The sequence below is a fragment of the Mercurialis annua genome, linkage group LG1-X (assembly GCF_937616625.2).
Source record: "Mercurialis annua linkage group LG1-X, ddMerAnnu1.2, whole genome shotgun sequence".
NCBI lineage: Eukaryota > Viridiplantae > Streptophyta > Magnoliopsida > Malpighiales > Euphorbiaceae > Mercurialis > Mercurialis annua.
Genome location: NC_065570.1, coordinates 49,734,632 through 49,755,057, shown reverse-complemented (window position 1 = coordinate 49,755,057; position 20,426 = coordinate 49,734,632). Strand labels below are relative to the sequence as shown.

At 29.7% G+C, this 20,426-nt stretch overlaps 1 protein-coding gene across 2 annotated transcripts; it reads right to left on the bottom strand.

Annotated features, from left to right (window-relative positions):
- Positions 1–910: 910 nt before the first annotated feature.
- Positions 911–6,734, bottom strand: LOC126666179 (ankyrin repeat-containing protein At5g02620-like). 2 transcript variants are annotated; one of them, XM_050359176.2, is made up of 4 exons: positions 5,959–6,734; positions 4,322–4,855; positions 3,475–3,884; positions 911–1,803 (listed from the first exon to the last, which is right to left on the bottom strand). In XM_050359176.2, the coding sequence occupies exons 2-4, from the start codon at positions 4,668–4,670 to the stop codon at positions 925–927; spliced, it is 1,638 nt and encodes a 545-aa protein (XP_050215133.1). In that variant the 5' UTR covers positions 4,671–4,855; positions 5,959–6,734; the 3' UTR covers positions 911–924. The 2 variants fall into 2 exon arrangements, with proteins under 2 accessions (XP_050215133.1, XP_050215132.1); XM_050359175.2 differs by lacking the exon at positions 5,959–6,734 and adding an exon at positions 4,968–5,306.
- Between the last annotated feature and the right edge of the window lie 13,692 nt (positions 6,735–20,426).

Below are 20,426 nucleotides of genomic sequence, written 5' to 3'. Positions count from 1 at the left end.
AAAAAAACTTTTAATCCTAATCCTACAATTGATCGTACGATTTTAGAATATTCTATCAACTTACAAAACATAATAATAATTGTTATACTTAGAAATATACAATTACATATTATTTAATTTTCCAAATATTAAAAGTTTGCAATTTGAGTGTCCAATACCATTTAATATTATAGACTTTCAGTTAAAGTGTTTCATATAATCATAATTTAATTTCAGAAACACATTAAGATTTTAAATTGAGAATCCAATTCCACTTACTATTCTAGACATTCAATTCAAATGAGAATCCAATTCCATTAATTATTTTTACCCTGTCTTAGTTGAATGTAATATTTTTAATTATTGAAAGTTAATATTGTAATTTTGTCTGTCCCCCCACATATAAAATAATTGTAGAATAGTATAGATAAAATTAAAAATGTAAATATAAATTAATAAATATTTTATACCTTGATAAGATAAAGTGAGAAAATTACACTCCTTATATTTCTATAGAAAAATATATTTTTTAATATCTATTTTTTATGGTGTTTTTTTTATAATTGTAGAATGAGAAGTGTTTATGAAAAGATTTAAACTTACGACCTATTAGTTTGTTGTTTAGTCTTTATAACATTTGAGTTATAACTCACTAATATTTTTTTTATGATGTTTTAGTTTCATAAAACTGAAATTTCTTTGAAAGTATTTATTTAATATTTAAATATCAAACTTAAATAATAAAACTTTAAAATATGTGAAATTATTCCAACAAAATACGCTCTGGGAATAATTCAAAAAGTAAAAATTAATTTTCTTTCACGATTTCTTTTTTTTTTTTAATTTTGTTTTTCGGAAGATGATCAGCAATCAGCATGCATTATTATGGTGTTAAATGATGATCAAAATCAAGAAGAGAGAAGAAATCCTGTAGGAAAAAAGGTGTTAAATTGCATACATTTTCTTATAGTCATTACTCAAAACCTCAGTATCCGACATTACATCAACAGAAAACGACCGTGATCTACTTCCCAACGACGATCGCCGTATACTTCTCATATTCTTCGCTTCAATCCGATGCTTAACCACCCAATAACACATTGTCCCCAGCGTCGTCACCATTATACTCGCTCCGATGATCGTCACACTGATCGCCAGCCACTGCTCATCCTCGCCCACCACAATAAACGCCAGAGCTAAAAACGCCACCGAAATAAGCGCACAAGCTAGCCACATCAGCTTGTTAATCACCGCCATCATTTGCTTCTTCGCCTTGCTCTCTATAACCACGACGGACGTTTGCACGACGACCACCGCTAGCGAAATGAAGAGCGCGATGGAGTCGAAGATGAAGAAGACTATGAACGAAGCTTGTGGAGCTATGTTGGCTTCGCCGAGCGACTGTCCGGCGGGGATGTTGTTTTTGTCGTCCACGTATTGGCCGGGGACGGTGAAGATGGCGGCGAAGGCGACGGTGGCGATGAGGACGGCGACGACGGTTGTGGAGTTGATGGCGTTGTTGAGGCCCTCGCCGTGCATTTTGTTGAGGCGTTTGGCGATTCCTTGGACGCGCTTACGGGTTTGGCGAGTGTGTTCTAACTGGTAGTGGACTTCGTGTTTTATGTCGCTAACGGTTTGTTTTAGTTCCCGCGCGGGGTTTGTTAGTTGTGGTTTTATTGTTTTTGCGGTTTTAACTCCGTGAGATTGCAAAATGGCTGCTAGCTCTGGGTGCCCTGTTTTCTCTGCTGTGTCGAAGGCGGTTTCGCCCGCTCTGTTCACGGCGTTCATGTCCGTTTCTTTGTGCCGGAGCAGCAACTGGACGATCTGCAGGAATAGAAGGGAGCTATGTCAATCAATTTTCCCTCTCAGAAACAGAAATCCCGAAACGGAAATGTTAAAACAGAATGCGGGAAAAAAACATTTTCTATAAGAATTTATTGTAAATGTAAAGTTTCGGAGTTTCAGAAGCATTTGCGCTCTGGAAACAAATGATGAAACATAGAAGTTTTATGCTATGGTGCACGGAAATGAAAACGACAAAATATAAAACAGTGAAATGCTATTTTTTATAAAGATAAGTTATAGATATAACATTTTGGAATTTCAGAAGTGTCTCCAGAAACGGAAACGAAATGCAGAAACCTAAGGTTCGACGAGTTTTCGTGCAATTATAGGTTTTCTTTGCAACATAGTCTAGAAGTCAAAGGAATGACAAATATGAGAATACAAGTAATTTCTAACAGTTCTTTCTAATTGCATATTGCTTCTGTCTAATTGCATATTGCTTCTGTCAAAACTGTGTGTCTAATCTGCAGAAACAGACCACAATTATGTCAATCAATTTTCTCTCTAGGAAACAAAAAATACTGAAACGGGAACTTTAAAACAGAAGACGATAAACTAAATTTAGGATTCAAAAGAATTATGCTAGTTGCACGGAAACGAAAACACTGAAATAGGAACGGCTAAAGACATTTCTTATTCCAATAGGTTATAAATATAACAATTTGGAATTTCATAAGTTTCTAAAATGAAAAATGAAAAGTAATAGTATCTAATATTTGATAAGTTTTCATGCAATAAAGTCTAGTTTTATAATTGCATATTGCACAAGTAATTTGGTAATATAAAGGGATACAAGTAATTTCAACTATTCTGTCTATAGATTTATGGCATCACTGGAGAGTAAAATGTTGTTCTAAATTTTGCAGCATAAGTTTGATTGAGCTCTGATAATCATTTTCTGATTTAGAGTCCTGGCCTATTATTTATGTTCTTAAAATTTTAAAATTCAACTAGTTGACCATTCTCAATATTATAGCATCCACTAGCTAAAATAATTTCGTCAAGCAATCAGACATATCAGGAGTATGTTTAGAAGTCAACTAGCAATGGAATTTCAGAAACTAACATGAATATCATATCAACATTATCACAGACAAGATCAAATATCAAAAATAAGATCCAGAATATGAGGAATTTGTTCCTTATCATGGAAAATCTAGCGAATATCGACAAAATATCAACTAGGCATGTGGATCGATGGTATGCAATCGCTCGTATTATGATTAGGTCAAAGTAATCTAGATGAATTAAGAATGAATTTATCATTTGCAATTCTACATTGATTATTAATATTTTTTGAGTTAGGTCATCTTTGGTAAACCAGAAATTGTTTGTTTAATACAATTTGCCTTGACTGCTACTATAGAGCATAGGATATAGTATTAAAGAACAAATTGAATAAACAATTAATTTTGATGTAAACAAAATATGTCTTTGTTTGAGCTATTCAACAAAATATGAACATGACCATTCAATTATCCACAAAACAATTATGTTGCACGGAAACTTCTTGGATTATACGCTTTTAGTTCATTTTCATCTTCAGAAATGCATTTAAAACTCTGAAACTCTCTCTATATAAGCTATTCTTGTAATATATGTCGTTTTGAGTGCTACGTGGCAGTGTAAGATAAGAAAAGTATCAATCACCTGAGATCTTCCTTTTCGGGTGGCGATATGCAACGCGGTGTTTCCCTTGGTATCGACTATGTTGACGGACGAAGGTTCTGCATTAATCAGCTCCGCCACAACTTCAACATTCTGCCCCTTCACCGCCATGTGAAGTGCCGTCTGACCCTTTTTATCGACCCTAGTCACAATCCCAGGCTCCATGGAAATGAGTGCTCTTACAACTTCTAAATGCCCGTTTCGAGCGGCTGAATGCAAGGCGGTTTTCCCATTGCTTCTAGCAATAGCTGCTAGGCTACTTCCTCCACTCAACAAAAAATTCACTACCTCTATATGGCCTTGTGTTGCTGCTGTGTGTAAAGCTGTAGTGTTTGATAAATCAACTGTCATAGCCAATTCTGGATGTTCCTCCATTAATACTTCCAAAATATCTGGAATAACACATAAGACAAGTCAAAAAACGGAACCTATGTAGCACGGAAATGGAAACATTGATCAAAATCGAAAACCAAAAACAAAAAAAATCATATTTAAAAGAGTTTCCCGGAAATGAACCACACGCCTAAGTATAGAATCATATAATCATCCTAAAATCAAAAATTGAAACCTACAAGCACGAAATTCAAAATGTTCAAACTAAGAATGCAGAATGTTACAAATATACAATCTGTACTTTTAGCAACGGAAACGCAACGCATTCTAAAGCAAAAAACGCTGAAACAGTAAATGGAAAATGTACAAACAGTAAAATACAAAGTTTCGTAGTTTCAGAAGCGTTTCCAGAAACGAAAACCAAACACCGACACATAGAAGTCTAATAAGTTTCCGTGCAACATAAATTGAATCAAATTAACAGATCGAAACGTACCTAAATCGCCTTGCTTGGCAGCAATGTGAAAGGCATCAAACCCATTTCTTGCTTTGATACCAGCATCAGCAAGATCATAATACTTAATCATCTCTCTAACTAAATCAACATAACCATACTCAGCAGCTACATAAAGTGCAGTTTCTCCTGATTGATTTTCTTTTTCCAACAATTTCTTCAACTCTTCCTCTTCACTGTTACAGATAATCTCCATCACAGCAGCCAGATTTCCTGCTCTGGCTAAAGAATGCAATGGCGTATCGTCTCGTTTTCCTGTCAACTGTTTAGTCATCTTCTTCCTCGGAGCTGGACTCGGTGCTGGACTCGGTTCTAGAATCGGCGAGTCCATTGGAGATCCACTGGTTTACAAAAACTGCAACTTTTCTATAATTTCTTCTTTCTAGCAAGAACCCAGATCAGAATTTTCATATTTTATCATCAAGAATCAGTTTGTATTGAATTTCTTGAAAAATTCAAAAACTTCAAATTTTTCTTTAATCTCAGTTCTTGCCTGCCTCCCATGCTCTTCACTTCCTGCCATCCAAACCAACATTTAAATGGATAAATACAAAAAAATAAACAAACCCACATTATTATTTTTATCTAAGATCAAGAAAATGAAAATGAAAAAGAAATTGATTATTACCTTGAAGAACAGAGCATTTTCATAATATGTTTTCTTAGAATCGAAAAAAAAAGACAAAATTACGCCACTCTATAGAAGAAAACAGGATGAAAACACCCTGTAATGCAATTTAGAAACAAGATAAAAACATTTTGGTGGTTTCATAATTGAATAATTTAAAAACTAAAGAGGAATAAAAATAGGAAGAAGAAGAGCAATAAGCATCAGGCCAAAAAGGAATGAGAAACGCACATGTAGGCAACAACTTTTAATATTATTATTAAAAAATTTCTGTGAATCAAAAATTAATTGAGAATCAGAAAATGGGTATTACAGGAACCAAATCAATGTAGCTTTTGCAAATGTTAAAACAAAGTTTTTTTAAAAAGGTTGTTATGATTACAACATTTTTGCAATTTTTTTTTGTATAATAAATGAGAGAGAAAACAGAGCAATGCACCGGAGATAAATTCTCAGGTGATGGGTGCCAACGGTAATAACAGAACCACGCGCGTAAAATGTCGTTAGATGGGCGAGTGCAATGTCGGTTTTTTGACTTTACAGTTTGTCGGTTGACTTACTTGCCTGTTCATCAACAAGCTAATTTTTCATATATATGGATAAGTTTGTTTTTTTCTTCTATTAAATTTTAGACAGATTTAACTAAATCAGATAAACCATTTTTCTGAATTATTGGAAGTGTTAGGATTGGATTTTTATCTCATATAATTTACACTGCATAAAATATTAACAACCTATCTATCTTTATTTATATAATTAAGAGATCAACGGAAATCATCAATTTATCCTTTCCTTGGTTTTTTAAGCATTTGAATCTTCTTTATTTAATCATGTTATTATCAAAATAACATAATATGATAAATCATCAATTTCAAAACATACAATACATACTACTTTGCAAACACAATTCAATATATAAATATTCATATAACTCGTCGTATTAAAATACGCGGCTTTATGAATATTGACGAGTAATTTAAAGTGTATTCACCACTTGCTATCCATATACTTTAAATATGCCCATCGCTAACTCGATCTCGATCTTTGAGTTTCATGCCCTATCAATATTCGTCTCGTCGGGTCTACGCAAATTCGATAACCATCGCGAATTAATAACGATTCTATTTATGATTTTTGGTTTGAAAGCTGTTTTTAGCCTACTTCGGCTATTAAAAACGCTTATCTAAAATATTCCGATCTCTAAAAAAAATTGACAATCCCAAGGTTTGGAACGTCGTCTATGACTTTTGTTGAGGTCTCTGACTAAGATTAGCACCCGAAGGTGTCTGAAACTAGTCCGGAAGTTAAGACATTGGGCTGTTTTAAAACTGCAGAACTGTCATGCGCGACATAATGTTCTACTCATTATGAACAGTTTAGAGGCTGATTCAGGAAAACTCAAACCTAAACAAATTATAGACAACATCTTCAAGTTTTTGTACCAACAAAAATAACTTAATTTGGAGCTATTAACCTCGAGATATTTCCCTCGCAATATGGTTGTTCTGTATAACAGTTTTCTGCAATTCGTGTAATTAGGTTGCGTAAACTCTTAATCATAACTCATTACGCAACGAGACCTATAACCTATCGACAACATATTTCAACAGCAACATAACTCAACCCCTATACATCAATACATACACAATCCAATGGCAGAAGTATTGTTTGACTCATTCAATCACACAACCATCAAAATGGTCGAGCACTTAATCATCAAATTCCAATCAATCTTATTCCATCATATTTAATTTATTCTCAGCTCTACGAACCTTTTGGAGTGTTTTGGTTTCTTTCATCAAATGAATCAAGTGAAGAAGATAATCCAACTCCTTCTTGGTTAAGCTGATGAGGTCATCAAAATGGCTAAAGTTCACTTTAGTTCGGTTAAAATACACTTTAACTAAATCGATTAACCGACGTTCTTAACTTTATAAACAATCTCGGAAATCCTTTTCCAATCAATTCTTAATTATTTTAAATTATAATAATCTTTTCCTTAGATTATTATTGGCTAAAATCCCTTTTTAGCTCAAATGGCTAAATTGTACTTTAACCCGTATCCTTAATTAATCGTCGAGCTTACCTTTAAAATGATTTTGTAAATTTACAAAACTTTGACAATAACTTATTTATAATATTTCACGGACATTGGCGTGAAAATTATTAGCTCGGACAATCCAATTTATCGTATAATAATTTCTCATTTAAATTATTATTTTATGATAACTTTGATAGACCCGCTTTGGTTTAAGTCCTTATTATCTCATCTTGATTCGATACTTTTGATCTTAATCTTTACGATCATGCTTCGCGGCACTATACATAATAACTAAAAATCTAGGTTACTATAGATGTCGATCTATATCTTTAGCCCTGGATGCAGTATGAAGAAGAAACAATGTTATATAGCCTAAATAAATGCAAAGTTCGGGGTCTATGGATATCTTTCCCGTTCTGTTTGAGAGTGGACAAATTTGAGAGTATATTTATTCCGAATGACTATCAATTATTTTTAGCTCATTGAAATGAGAAGAATTCCGTTATTTATTATGACTATACAGATGATATAGAACAATCATAGTAATGTCGTTTTTGAAAATGCTCGTATGCCTCCGTAGCCCTATTTCTGGTGCATTCCATCGTTGCTCAGACTTAATGATACTCAAAGATTAGGGAAGCAGAATAGTGCCGCAGTTACAACTCAAACCTGTTTGCCACATCATTCCCTAGTTTTGAAAATCGACAAATATGATGTAGTATCCATTGACAAGAATTACTCGATATTAAGTGTATGTGCATAGATCCAACGAGGGTAGTTCGCCAACGGGGGGTCTCAATTCTGCAACACATAAACGATACATGTTTAAATATTTATGACATGCTTACACGCGCTAACGCGTGTGTCAGACGCATTTTCGACCCGTTTCACATGTTTTTTACTTTTTTTTGTTTCGAGTGTGCCATGTGTATCTTATTTAGTGGTTGATTAGAAAATATAAACTTTCTCCTTATTTTGTCATGAATGTAAATAATTTAGATTTTGGCTATTTGAGTAATATTTGATTTATTTTAAAATATTTTTGTTTTTTTTCTCTAATTTTTTAACATTTTTAGAATAGCATAATAAACGTCAATAATGCTATATAATGTTTCAATATTTTTTTTTTAAAATAACTCCAATATTTATTATAATTAGTAAATTTTCACTAATTAAAATTAAAATATATATTAAAACCGTCGATGTAACTTTACAATAATATTATAAAAATAAGAGCAAATTATTCTAAAGCCCCTCACGTTTATCATAATTCACAGTTTGATACCCCTTATTTGAAAATCAAATGATTTGGTACCTTAGTTTTGGTTTTGTTAACTATAAGTAGGGGTGTGCAAAAACCGACCGAAACCGAATAACCGAACCGAACCGACAAATTCGGTTCGGTTCGGTTTGAAAAAGTAGAATATTTTCGGTTGGTCGGTTCGGTTCGGTTTTTAAAGTAAAAAAATTTCAGTCACTTTTACACGTAAACCGAACCGAAAAACCGAACCGAACCGAAATAACCGACCGAACCGACAGGTTCGGTTCGGTTCGGTTTGAAAAATTAAATTTTTTCAGAATTTCGGTTCGGTTCGGTTTCTTAAAAAACCAAAAATTTCGGTTCGGTCGGTTCGGTTTAACCGAATGCACACCCCTAACTATAAGGCCCTTTTATTAAATATAAGTACTAAATCGTTAACGGAATGAAATGTGAGATACCAAATCGTTTGAAATTGAGGTGCCAAATCATTTACATAATTGAAATTGAGGTACCAAATCGTTTATATAATTGAAACTGAGGTATCAAATCGTTTGAAAGTAAATTTCAAATTATTAACGGAAGTAATAGAAACCCCTAATTATTGACGGAATCAAAACTGAGATAATAAATCGTTTGATTTTCAAATTGTGAATTATGACGAACGTGAGGAGTCTGAGAGTAATTTGCTCTAAAAATAAATATATTTATTTTTGCAAGTATAGCCAAAAGGCCTAATCACTCAAAAAACCCTCACCTTTAAACTTTTTTTCAATTCCACCCCGACGTTGAAAATTTGTCAATTTTACCCACTTTTAAATTTTCCGTTTTCAATTGTACCCCAATATTTTAATTTTTGTTAATTTTTTTACTTAAATGATGAAATCATTCAATTAATTAAGTCTAAACATGAAATTAAATTCTTTTTTATTCAAAAAAGTACAAATAAGTCCTTTATTTTTAAAAACTAACTAAAAACCATAATAAAATTAACACTAAATTAAATTCTTAATTAATTTAACCAAATTTAAATAAATTTTAAAAATATACAATCATTATATGCGAGACGTGGAGAATGTTTTAAACAAATTTCCAAACGCAAAAGACGTTAATTTAATTTTTCAGGGTACAATTGAAACACAAAAATGCAAAATAGGGTAAAATTGACAAATTTTCAACGTCAGGGTATGATTGAAAAGGGGCTAAAAGGTCGGGTTTTTTTAAGACATTAGGCCTAGCCAAAAATGGAATCGTTTCTATATTTTGGGGGCATTATTTGCATATATGTATTTCCAAAATTTATTAAACAAAATCAAACTAGATAGTGACTTTAATACTAAATCACTAGGATTTGGTTTTGGTTTTATGATTCATGCCGAGTCAGAAAAAAAATAAAGGTGATTTGATCAATAACTCATCAGTTCAACACTTGAAGTGTGATGTCATGATGAATCTCGAATTAAAAGTTCCTTTTTTTTTTATAGTTCAAATTGGTGTACAAAGATAACACTTAACTTTTTCCAAAAAAAATATAAAGGTTTACCGAATCAGAATATTTTTAATTTATTTTTATGCTACTAATTTCATACATAACGAATTATATTTTTTTATAATAATTTTGTGGTATTTTTATAGTATCTTTGCTAATAATTTTTTTATACAACGAATCGATTTAAACTTTTATAATATATTTTTACTAAAAACAATCATACAAATACACCTTCAATACACTATAGAAACATTATAAACACACAATAGGACAAATATTATAAAAACGTTATACAAATCACCAACAGAAAATATAAAAAAAGATAAAAATTTATAAAAGAAATAAAATGTGAAAGTAAAAAAGATGTTATTGAAATTAAAATTCTAAAATATATATTTCAGGTAAAAAAGAGTGATATGTAAATAAGTTAAAAAAGTATTGGGTTAATTATGTTTTAAAAAGAGATATTATGAATAATCTCCTCATAAAAAATACTTTTCTTTTCTTTTAGTTAATGTTTTTACTCAAGCTCTAAAAAATTTATTTTGTTTAAAAATTGAAGAGCTTATTGAACAAAAATTCTTAAACAAAAAAAATCAATTGGACAAGGAAAATATGATTTCGCGATCAATATCGGAAAACACCCTCTCTCACCTTCTGAATGAATAAAAACAAAAGGATTTTCTAAACAGAAGGAGGAATAAAATTTTAAAAAATATTTATCTTTCGTTTCTCTTATGTTGGTTTCGTATCATCGCTACTCATATTATGACATGATTGCATTTTTCTTTATTTCACACATAAACAGTTAGAACAAAAATAAGAAAGTGAAGATGAATTGAAATAGTGAAGATTTCAACAAAAAATAACATTGAGAGAAAAAAAAATTATAAGGAGATTGCAAAAGAAAAAAAAATTGTTAAAAGAGTTAAAATATAAAGTTGTTAGAGATTTAGAGTATCCTTTCAAGATATTTTAAATAACCAATTTTAAAATAAATATAAAAAAGTTGAAAAAGAGAGTATTGTTTTAGAAAATTATCCTTGTGAGGTTTTTTTATTAATACGTTTGAAACTGAAGTCCTTTTCATAATACCTTTTTTATATGCATTGAAAGCTCAATAGGGAAGGAATTCCAAATTATAATATATCCTAGTAAAATAAATAAACGATAATAATTTTTTTTTTGAAACTAAACGATAATAATTTAATATAACTACAATTAACGTGATCATACTTGTGCGATAAATTAAACAATAATAATTTAATATAGTCCAAATAATAACATTCAATATTTCGCTATATTTACTATTCCTATTACATTATCCTAAACAAAAAATAGTTGTTTTTCTTATAAAATAAAAAGAAAAATAAAATGTATTTCAATAGAATTCAAATATGAGACATGCTTACATAGCTAGAGAATAATAGTCCAAATAATAACATTCAATATTTCGCTATATTTACTATTCCTATTACATTATCCTAAACAAAAAATAGTTGTTTTTCTTATAAAATAAAAAGAAAAATAAAATGTATTTCAATAGAATTCAAATATGAGACATGATTATATAGTTAGAGAATAATAAAGGCTTAATCCATATAGAGGTCTCTATACTTTACACATTTTTTTCTATAGGTCCTTATATTTTATTTTTGTATTATTTGATCCCTCTACTTGCCTATTTTTGATTTTAAGGTCCTTTATGAGTTTTTTCCGGTCCTTTTGTGTGGCTGGTGGAAACAAAAATTGTAAGTGGAAAGACTGAAGGAAACAAAAATTATAAGTAGAGGGATCAAATAATATAAAAGTAAAGTATAAGGACCTACTAAAAAAAAATATAAAATACAGAGACCTGTATATGAGTTTGGACAATAATAAAAGTATTAAATACCAAGTGCAGTGTACCTATGACCATATATCAAATAACCTAAAAAACAATCCTATTATTAATATTAAGTCCAAAGTCCATTTCCTATCATGCTGAGTTCTGTTTCATTCTTCTCTTTGTGATGAGGAATTTTTTTTTGCATACATGATTTATATTAAATAATCTAAATTATTCGATTTTAAAATATAAAATATTAATTATAAATTATAAATAAAAAAAATAATCATATAATATTAATTTACCATTGTCATATATGCGCTGAATGTAGATAAAAATTATTTTTATAATTATTAATTATAAATTATTTCATATAAAAATTTATTTATTTTTAAATATTAAATAACTTTCTATGAGTATGAATACTTTATATTATCTATAACTATCTTATATGTGGGAAGGGGGCAGGCAAAATTACGATATTAGGTTTCATTAAGGGTATAATTTATAATTAAAAAATAAAGCTAGAAAAGATTAATTTAAATAATATATTATAATAGAAGTTAAATACAAATGAACTACTTAGACCAGAAGCATTCGGATATATATGCTAAATGTTAGGCAATATAACAGTTTTATTAGTCCAACAAGGACTACAAAAGTAAGAAAAATATTAACGATTTATAAAAAATTATTACTATAGTTTCATATTTATCAAAGGCCTAATCACTCAAAAACCCCTGACCTTTAATGTTTTTTCAATTCTACCCTGACGTTGCAAATTTGTCAATTTTATCCACTTTTAAATTTTCCGTTTTCAATTGTACCCCAATTTTTTAATTTTTGTTAATTTTTTTACTTAAATGATGAAATCATTCAATTAACTAAGTATAAAGATGAAATTAAATTCTTTTGTATTCAAAAAAGTACAAATAAGTCCTTTATTTTTAAAAACAAATTAAAAACCATAATCAAATTAACACTAATTTAAATTCCTAATTAATTTAATTAAATTTTAATAAATTTTAAAAACATGCAATTAATATATATTAGACGTGGAGAATGTTTTTAAATTTTTTTCAAATAAAAAAGACATTAATTAAATATTTTAGGGTACAATTGAAACACAAAAATGCAAAATAGGATAAAATTGACAAATTTACAGCGTCAGGGTATGATTGAAAAGGGGCTAAAAGGTCGGGGTTTTTTTAAGACATTAGGCCTTTATCAAAAGACATGCAAACTTTAATAGTTCAATAAAAACTATAAAAATATACAAATATACAAATTATTGACGAATTAGCATATAAGGACTTGGCCTAATGGTTAGGTCCTTATACTGCATGAGGTCGGGTGTTCGAATCCCTGATTCTCCTCAGACCGTGGTTTGTCTGATTTAATTTTAAAAAAATACATATTAATCCCTGCAAACTCCCGGTAACAACTAATCCTAAAATAGGTCTACCTCTGATAAAAAAAATCATTGACAAATTAAAAAAATCATTGACGAATTATATATAATGGGTCATATTAATATAAAGGACGTGATATAGTTTCAATTTAAACGAAAATAATTTATAATAATTCATAAAAAATAAAGTATTATATTTAATATTTTATTCATTTTAAATTTAAATAACGGGTCAAGTAAATATCGCTCACGTGCATAGCGCGTGGCTACACGCCAGTAAGATATATAGGTAAGAAATTGAGTAAATAGTCGATTCGTTATTTTAACTTGTGATTTAAAATTAAAAGCTCTCTCTTGGCTATTTTAATTAATTAAAGATAATAAAAATATAACACACAATTTAAAGGTACAGAATTGCAAAAAAAAAAAATCAAATTAAACCGAAAATTAACCATATTTTTTTGTTAAATTTTGTTTATTTTCAGTAATTCAGTAAATCATAATTAAACTTAAAAAACACTTAAAAACACCTAATAAATACTTAAAAGAAATCTAAACATAACATTCAACAAAAGCGAAAAATACATTGAAAAAATACCAAAAAATATCAAAAAAAACTTAAAATACACGTAAAGACACTCATGCACGAAATGAACAATCTACTGGCCAACAGTGCACATATCACGTGTTGACCGCACTTTTGTCCACTGTTAATTGTCGTCTGTCATAAATGTTTTTGGCAAGATTCCGGATATATTTTTTCAGTGTTTTATATATTTTTTAAATAAAAATTAAAATTAAAGTAAAAAATAGAATTTTTTAAAGTATGAGTATAATTTTTAAAACTTCACAATACTATTATAAATAAATTTAAAAAAACAGTGATATATCTTGCTCGTAATGCTACCCATTATGCATTATTAGTCCAATTGGAGAGATACCAAACTGTATAATACTAATTTAGTAACCATACAAACCGACCACAAACTAACAGTACTATTTTCCATTAAATTTCTGCAATCACATAATATTAGATATACCTTTTTAAAATGCAGTCACGTATGTTCTTATATGGATTGGAATCTAGTTCTATGATTGATACATAACTTATTAATATAAAATTAGGACCTTTTTTTGTTTTGTCTTGAGCTGAATTTATAATTACAATTTGTGTTACATAATATAATATATTAAGATAGGGGTTGATACTTGATACTATTCTTTTCACATGTTTTAATTTAATTCTGTAATCTACATTTAAACTGATTTTTTTAAAAAAACGATTGTGACAAATATAAAAGTGTAATTTAGAATTTACTGAGGTACAATTTTGTTCTCACTTTACATTTAACTTGTACTTTAATATTCTACAAATGAATGTATAATTAGGATAATTCAAATTAATGTTCATTTTCCTGATGAATGATTATAAAAATCTAGCAAAATCATATACTTATTAGATCATACTTGTGAATTTTTTTTAGAAAAAAACAAATATACTAATAAAAACACGGACGGAAAACACATGTCCATTTTTAAAATATTCTCATTAATTACAATTATTTATACATATATACTTAATTGAATTGAAAATCATTTAATTATAAATAAAATGAAGAGACATACATATTAATTCAATTATTTTTAAATTTAAATAAAATTTATTATCTATATTGTTTATAGTAAACAAATTATATATTAACATGTTACAACATTAATTTACGGGCATCACACTTGATCATTGACTTATCAATTGACAGTGATATATAAAAAATTATATGGATTCTTTATGTGTTTTTCCCTTGTTTTTATTTATTTTAGGTGTTTTTAATTTGAGTTAAATGTGAATATAATGTTGTTAAGTGAATAATCTAATGATTAGAACTTTGAAAATTACATTTATAATGGAAATTTTGGTGTTTAAATAAGTGGACGGAGTGAGAAAATTTCAATTAATTAGAGCATAAGTCTACCTTTATTGCATAGTTTAATCATTGATTTAGGATGAAAATGAGCGATAGTCTATTAAGGAGGCTCCATTTTTTGTATAAAAAAAGACAACAATAGTCATCTTAGATTTAAAACCGGTCTATTTAACCAAAACTGAGTAAATAAAATATTTTTTTTAACTACATCAGCTAATTATATTTTAGATCAAAATTGATTTAACTGAATTAATAATTTTTTTAAAAAATATATAAATTAACCCGTAAGTCTGATTAAATGGAAATATACAAGTATAAAATAGAATATTATAAAAAAATATGTAATCTAGTTAAGAAAAAATTTTAATTTTTTAATCATAACTGAACCAATTTTTTATTAACTGAATTAACTAAAATAATTTAATATTTTTAACATAAGTGAACTTAAATAAATCAATTAATCCAATATAGGCAACCGTTTGCTAAGGTCTAATTAAATTAATTATTTATATCCTCTGGTTATATAGTAAAATTAGACTTAGTAAAAAAAAGTAAAATTAAATTTAGTTATAAAGAGGAAGAAAAAATGTCTTTCAAACGCTACTTTTTAATTTTTTTGGTATATGATTTATGAAATTTTCAAATGAGTTTTGAGACAATATCTTTAAATTTGACTAATTCTCACTCGAGTGAAGGTCCTTTGCGGGAAGAAAATTTTGGCTTGAAATTTTATTATATATATATATATATATATATATATATATATAAATACGATTAAAACCTACAGTTTCACTTAAATAAAAAATACACCTAACTAATTTTCCTGCGCCTTATGTTAAAAGACTCATGTTTACATTTAAATAAACTTAGAGAAAAGATCACTGGTTTATTTAAATGTAAATATCAACCTTTTAACATAAGGTGTAAAAAAGTTGCTAAGGCGCATTTTTGATTTAAGTGAAATTGTGAGTGTTTTGGTTTGATTGGCGAAATTCTTATGGCATCCTTCAGAGATCATGGGTTCGACCAAGACCTCTACAGCCAGCAGGCTGAATTAAAAAAAGAATATCTAATTAAATCCCGCTAATTCCCGCTAATTCCCGCTAAACTCTCGCTAACAAGTAAGTAGGTCTATCTCTGTAAAAAAACGATTATTGGTTTATTTTATTTTATAATTATTCAACTATTCGCTTTGAAAAATAATAGCTTAAAGCTGTTGGAAATTGATGATTTTAGTGTTTAATTCGCTTTGAAACACTTCTAGACCAGTATATTTGTCTTCCTTATTCTTTTTTAAGCGTTTTGGCTATTTTTGCACGAAACACGAAGCTGAAACGAGCTGAAAAACGACCTGCTGCCCGCAGCGCCGCCGTCGCCAGAATGAAGTGGCGGCGCCGGCAGTCATACCGGCGCCATGTTCGTCGTTCCTTGCTTTCCAGAATCGCTTCCCAGATCTTCCAAACTCCGATCCAGACTTTCAAACGGGTTTTCGGGCTCGTTGGGGGTTAGAATCAGGCCCAGTTTTACTCAAACGTAGAGAATTTAATTTAGTTTAATTTTATACACTACAACGGGCAGACCCAATGTAAATCGGGTCCGTGGGCCCAGATATGTAACATAAAGTATAAACCGGGCCCACGAGTTCGAGGCCCGTAAATCCAGCAACTTTCAGAGTAGATTTCGGGTTTAGCAGAACTTAGAATCAACCGTGGTTCAAACTGATAGAATCGTATTGCCGAGTCGGACAACTTCCATCTTCTGACCGAGAACTAATCCTGACCACACCGACAGTGGAACCCGCGCGAGTGCAAGGCACTCAAAAGTCTACGAGGTTTAAAATTATCTCTAACCTTCTATGTATACCAACTGCCCATGAAAATGTTGACATTGTTTATCTTTGCAAAAAGCATGCCAAAACCGATTTTAACAGGCTAAAGGACTAACCACGTTAATTTAGCCAATCAAATTAATTCCAGCCAGTCACTTAGACATTTCAGGACTACCACGAAAAAGTAGTAAACGGTTGAATAAGGCATTCATGATGACTTAATAAAATCAATCAAATTTAGATATCCGGTTTTTAGGCTTTGTGCATGTAATCAATCCAGACCAGCCAGACTTGTGTTATTTGCTAAAAACTGCAAGGTTTAGATGTATGCGCGTCAAATGTGTTTATTGCTTTCAAACTTGTTTATATCCAGCAATATATCCTATGGACTGCTATCGAATGTTAAGATGAGAATAAAACAAATATGTCCAGTAAATAAAGCTGGTAACTTATAAGCTCATCACGCGAGTCTCAGGGAGGTCCACAAACTCGGTCTTTGGTTTGATGCATGATAATCTTACCGGAGGCGAGTAAGGTTATCCAGTCGGTATAAAAGAAATTTCCTAGTTGAACTAGGTGTTGACTCCATTTTTTCAAACCATTTCTAGATCAAGAAGTCATCCATAAGCTTGGGCGAGCGGCCCACGAACCCCGCTCTACTCACATTGGGACTCCACTGGGGATTAAAATCAATCATTTTTAAAACATAAAACATAAAGACGTTTCATAATTATTTTTAAAAATGGGTTCCATGGACCTAAACCGCACGGCTTGTGCCTTATCGATCATAAGCTTTATTTTCTAGTCATATTCGCACCTGCTGCATCACATTAGAAAATTATCTTCTCACCCACTATCTAGAAGTCCCTATCCAGCCCCGATACTCATAGCCGCTCTCACACTTTAGCGTTGCACTCCTACGTCCATAATGTCTTTTGCAGAGCATTATCACTCAGAGCCCAATACCTCGGTCGTTTGTACTCGTGATTGAGGAGACCTATCAAAGGTATATCACTGTATGGAAGCCTTAAACCGGTTACTACCAAAACTCATCGATTCAGGCCACATGCATTCCAGCCTAGACACTACCCTCTGAAAAAATAGCCAACATAACGTTCGTATTTGTGGCCTTATTTATATTTAGGACTCAAGATGTTGTTTTTGTTTTTGCATTGAGACTGAAGATCATTTATTTATGTATTGTGAAGGTGCTCGTTTTTCTTGGCATGGTGTGCTTCATAAGGTCGGGTTTATGTGAGTTATGCCAGATTCGTTTGATGATTTTTCCTTCAATGGTTGTATCTTACCTCAAGAGGGAATTATGCGAAACTAAAGGAATTGTTGTGGATTATTTTAATTTGGAAGATTTGCAATTGCAGAAACATGAAGATATTTCAGAATAAGAGTACGTTGACAAATAAGATTATTTGTGGAAGTTTTCTTAAGACTATTTTTTATTTTTGTTGTTGTAATTCTTCTTTCCCATATTCGGGTTTGAACTTTTTTAGAAAATCTGATTGTATTTTAGTTGGACGATTCTGTTTTTTTCTCTCACTTATTAGTAGCCTCTAGTGCGCAACTAGTTTGCCACTTCTTGTGCGAAAATTATAGGTAGTTCAGCTTTTACCATTTATTGTGTCTCTTTCTAAAAATTACAATTCATAAAAAGATAGGTTTAATAGCATAAAAAATCACGAAATTTAGCGTGTTTTTCAAATATAATACAAACTTTTAATTTTGGCAAATTAATACACCAACTTTGATTTTTGCAATTTTAGCACCGAGCAATTTTCCGTCAGAAAATGTTGTGGATGCCGGAAAGTATTTATTCTGGTGTACACATCAACATTTTTTCTGTAGAAAATTGCTCGGTGTCTAATATTGCCAAAACCCGATAGTTCGTGTATTAATTTGTCAAATTTGTGGTAAATTTGCAAAACAAACTAAATTTCGTGATTTTTTACGCCACTAACAAAAAAAAAATATAAGGGCACTAGAAGTAGGGAAGCTTGAAACTCGATTTGATGAAAATGACTCAAATTTGAATTATAAGGCTTGTTTAGTAAACAAGTCAATCTCAATTTTAGTGATACTTTACTCGAAAACTTGCAAGTAAGTTTGTTTTTATATTTATATTTTAATTAATATATTAAGTTTGTTTATATATTTATATTCTAATTAATATATTATTATTTCAATTTTTAAACTTTAAATATTTAATTTATATATTTTTTGTTAAAAATTTAATTTATAAGGTAACATAGTACTAAATTTTTTATTAATTTTTTAAATAATTTTCTTAAATAAAAATGAGATTAAATTAAACTCATGATTTTTTAATAAGTTCAAAAGATATTTGATATATAAATTCGAAACTTGACTTGAAATAGACAAATCAATCTCAATATTTTTAATATTCAATTTAATTCGATTCTTTTTACACCCTAGAAATAAATAAAAAGTTTTATATAGAACAATATGAATTAAAAACTAACCCACTATAAAAGAGAAAAAAAAAAGGAAAAAAAAGGAGTGCTTCAAGTCGAAGAAAGAAGCAAGTAGACTAAAATTATTGGTAATACAGATCAAAGTACCATTTTTACTTTTTGTTTAAACTTTTTTTTGTATTAGCACTTTTAAACAAAGCATCATTTGCGACCCAAAGTATGTGATCCTCCATCCACCAAATTAAAGCATAAATATATGTAAATTTTTTAATTTTGACAGAATTTTCTACAAATTCCTTTCATCATAATTTTATGATTTCTAGAATGTGGAATTGATTAGATTTAGAATAGATTTTACGTGTATTGTTATATATTCTATTTCACATGCACCACAAAAATCCAAAATCAAGTCCAAACAATTGCACCCCCCGACACTTTCACATGCTTAAAATTGCAATTTTAAATTGTACTAGTTTCGCATTACGTGCTATGCACGTGGCTCGTAACGTAACTCGTCAATAAACATATTAATAGATTTATTATAATTATATCAATTTTTTTATTTATAATTAATATTAAATTAATTAAGAATTTTTATAAAAGTAAATAATATATTCGGTTATTAAATTTTTTTCCATACCAAATTTATTCTTCTTTTGATTTTATAATAACCATAATTAAATAATTAACTTCATTTTATTAATAATATCTTTAAAAATAATAAGATAGAAATTTAAATAATATTATATTGACCAAATACAATATTTTAATTTTGTAATTCAATCAAACTAAAAGATAGGTATTCCTACTAATTTGGTGACAATTTAGTTATTTTTACATACTAATAACTAAATTGGAGATAATTTAGCTATATATTCTAATTAGGACTTTAATTACAATAGTGATTAATTAAATTACTAATTAGTTAATGACTACAAAACATTTATTTAGTAGTAAACTGAAAAGCATTATTCAGTAAATTTGCTTGTCCCCCCCCTCCCCCCTCCGTGTTTTTTATATAGTATAGATTAAGGCATAATCTATTTTATGGAGTGTGTATCGTTGGTCAGGTTTACAGGTATTGGAGATAATTTCGATATTGCCCCAAGCAAATGTATCAGACAGGAAGACCCTATATCCCCGTATTTGTTTATCATATGTGCATAGGGATTGAGCCGGTTGCTTGTGGAGTGTGAGAATGTGGGTAGAGTGCATGGTATTGAAGTTTGTAG

What these genes read in the sequence shown, in the direction of transcription:
- LOC126666179 (XM_050359176.2), bottom strand. Translation starts at nt 4,670, where the DNA reads ATGGACTCGCCGATTCTAGAACCGAGTCCAGCACCGAGTCCAGCTCCG. An exon ending in TGCCAAGCAAGGCGATTTAG is followed by an intron (nt 3,885 to 4,321) that starts GTACGTTTCGAT and finishes GTGTTATTCCAG; the next exon opens with ATATTTTGGAAGTATTAATG. An exon ending in CCCGAAAAGGAAGATCTCAG is followed by an intron (nt 1,804 to 3,474) that starts GTGATTGATACT and finishes CTATTCCTGCAG; the next exon opens with ATCGTCCAGTTGCTGCTCCG.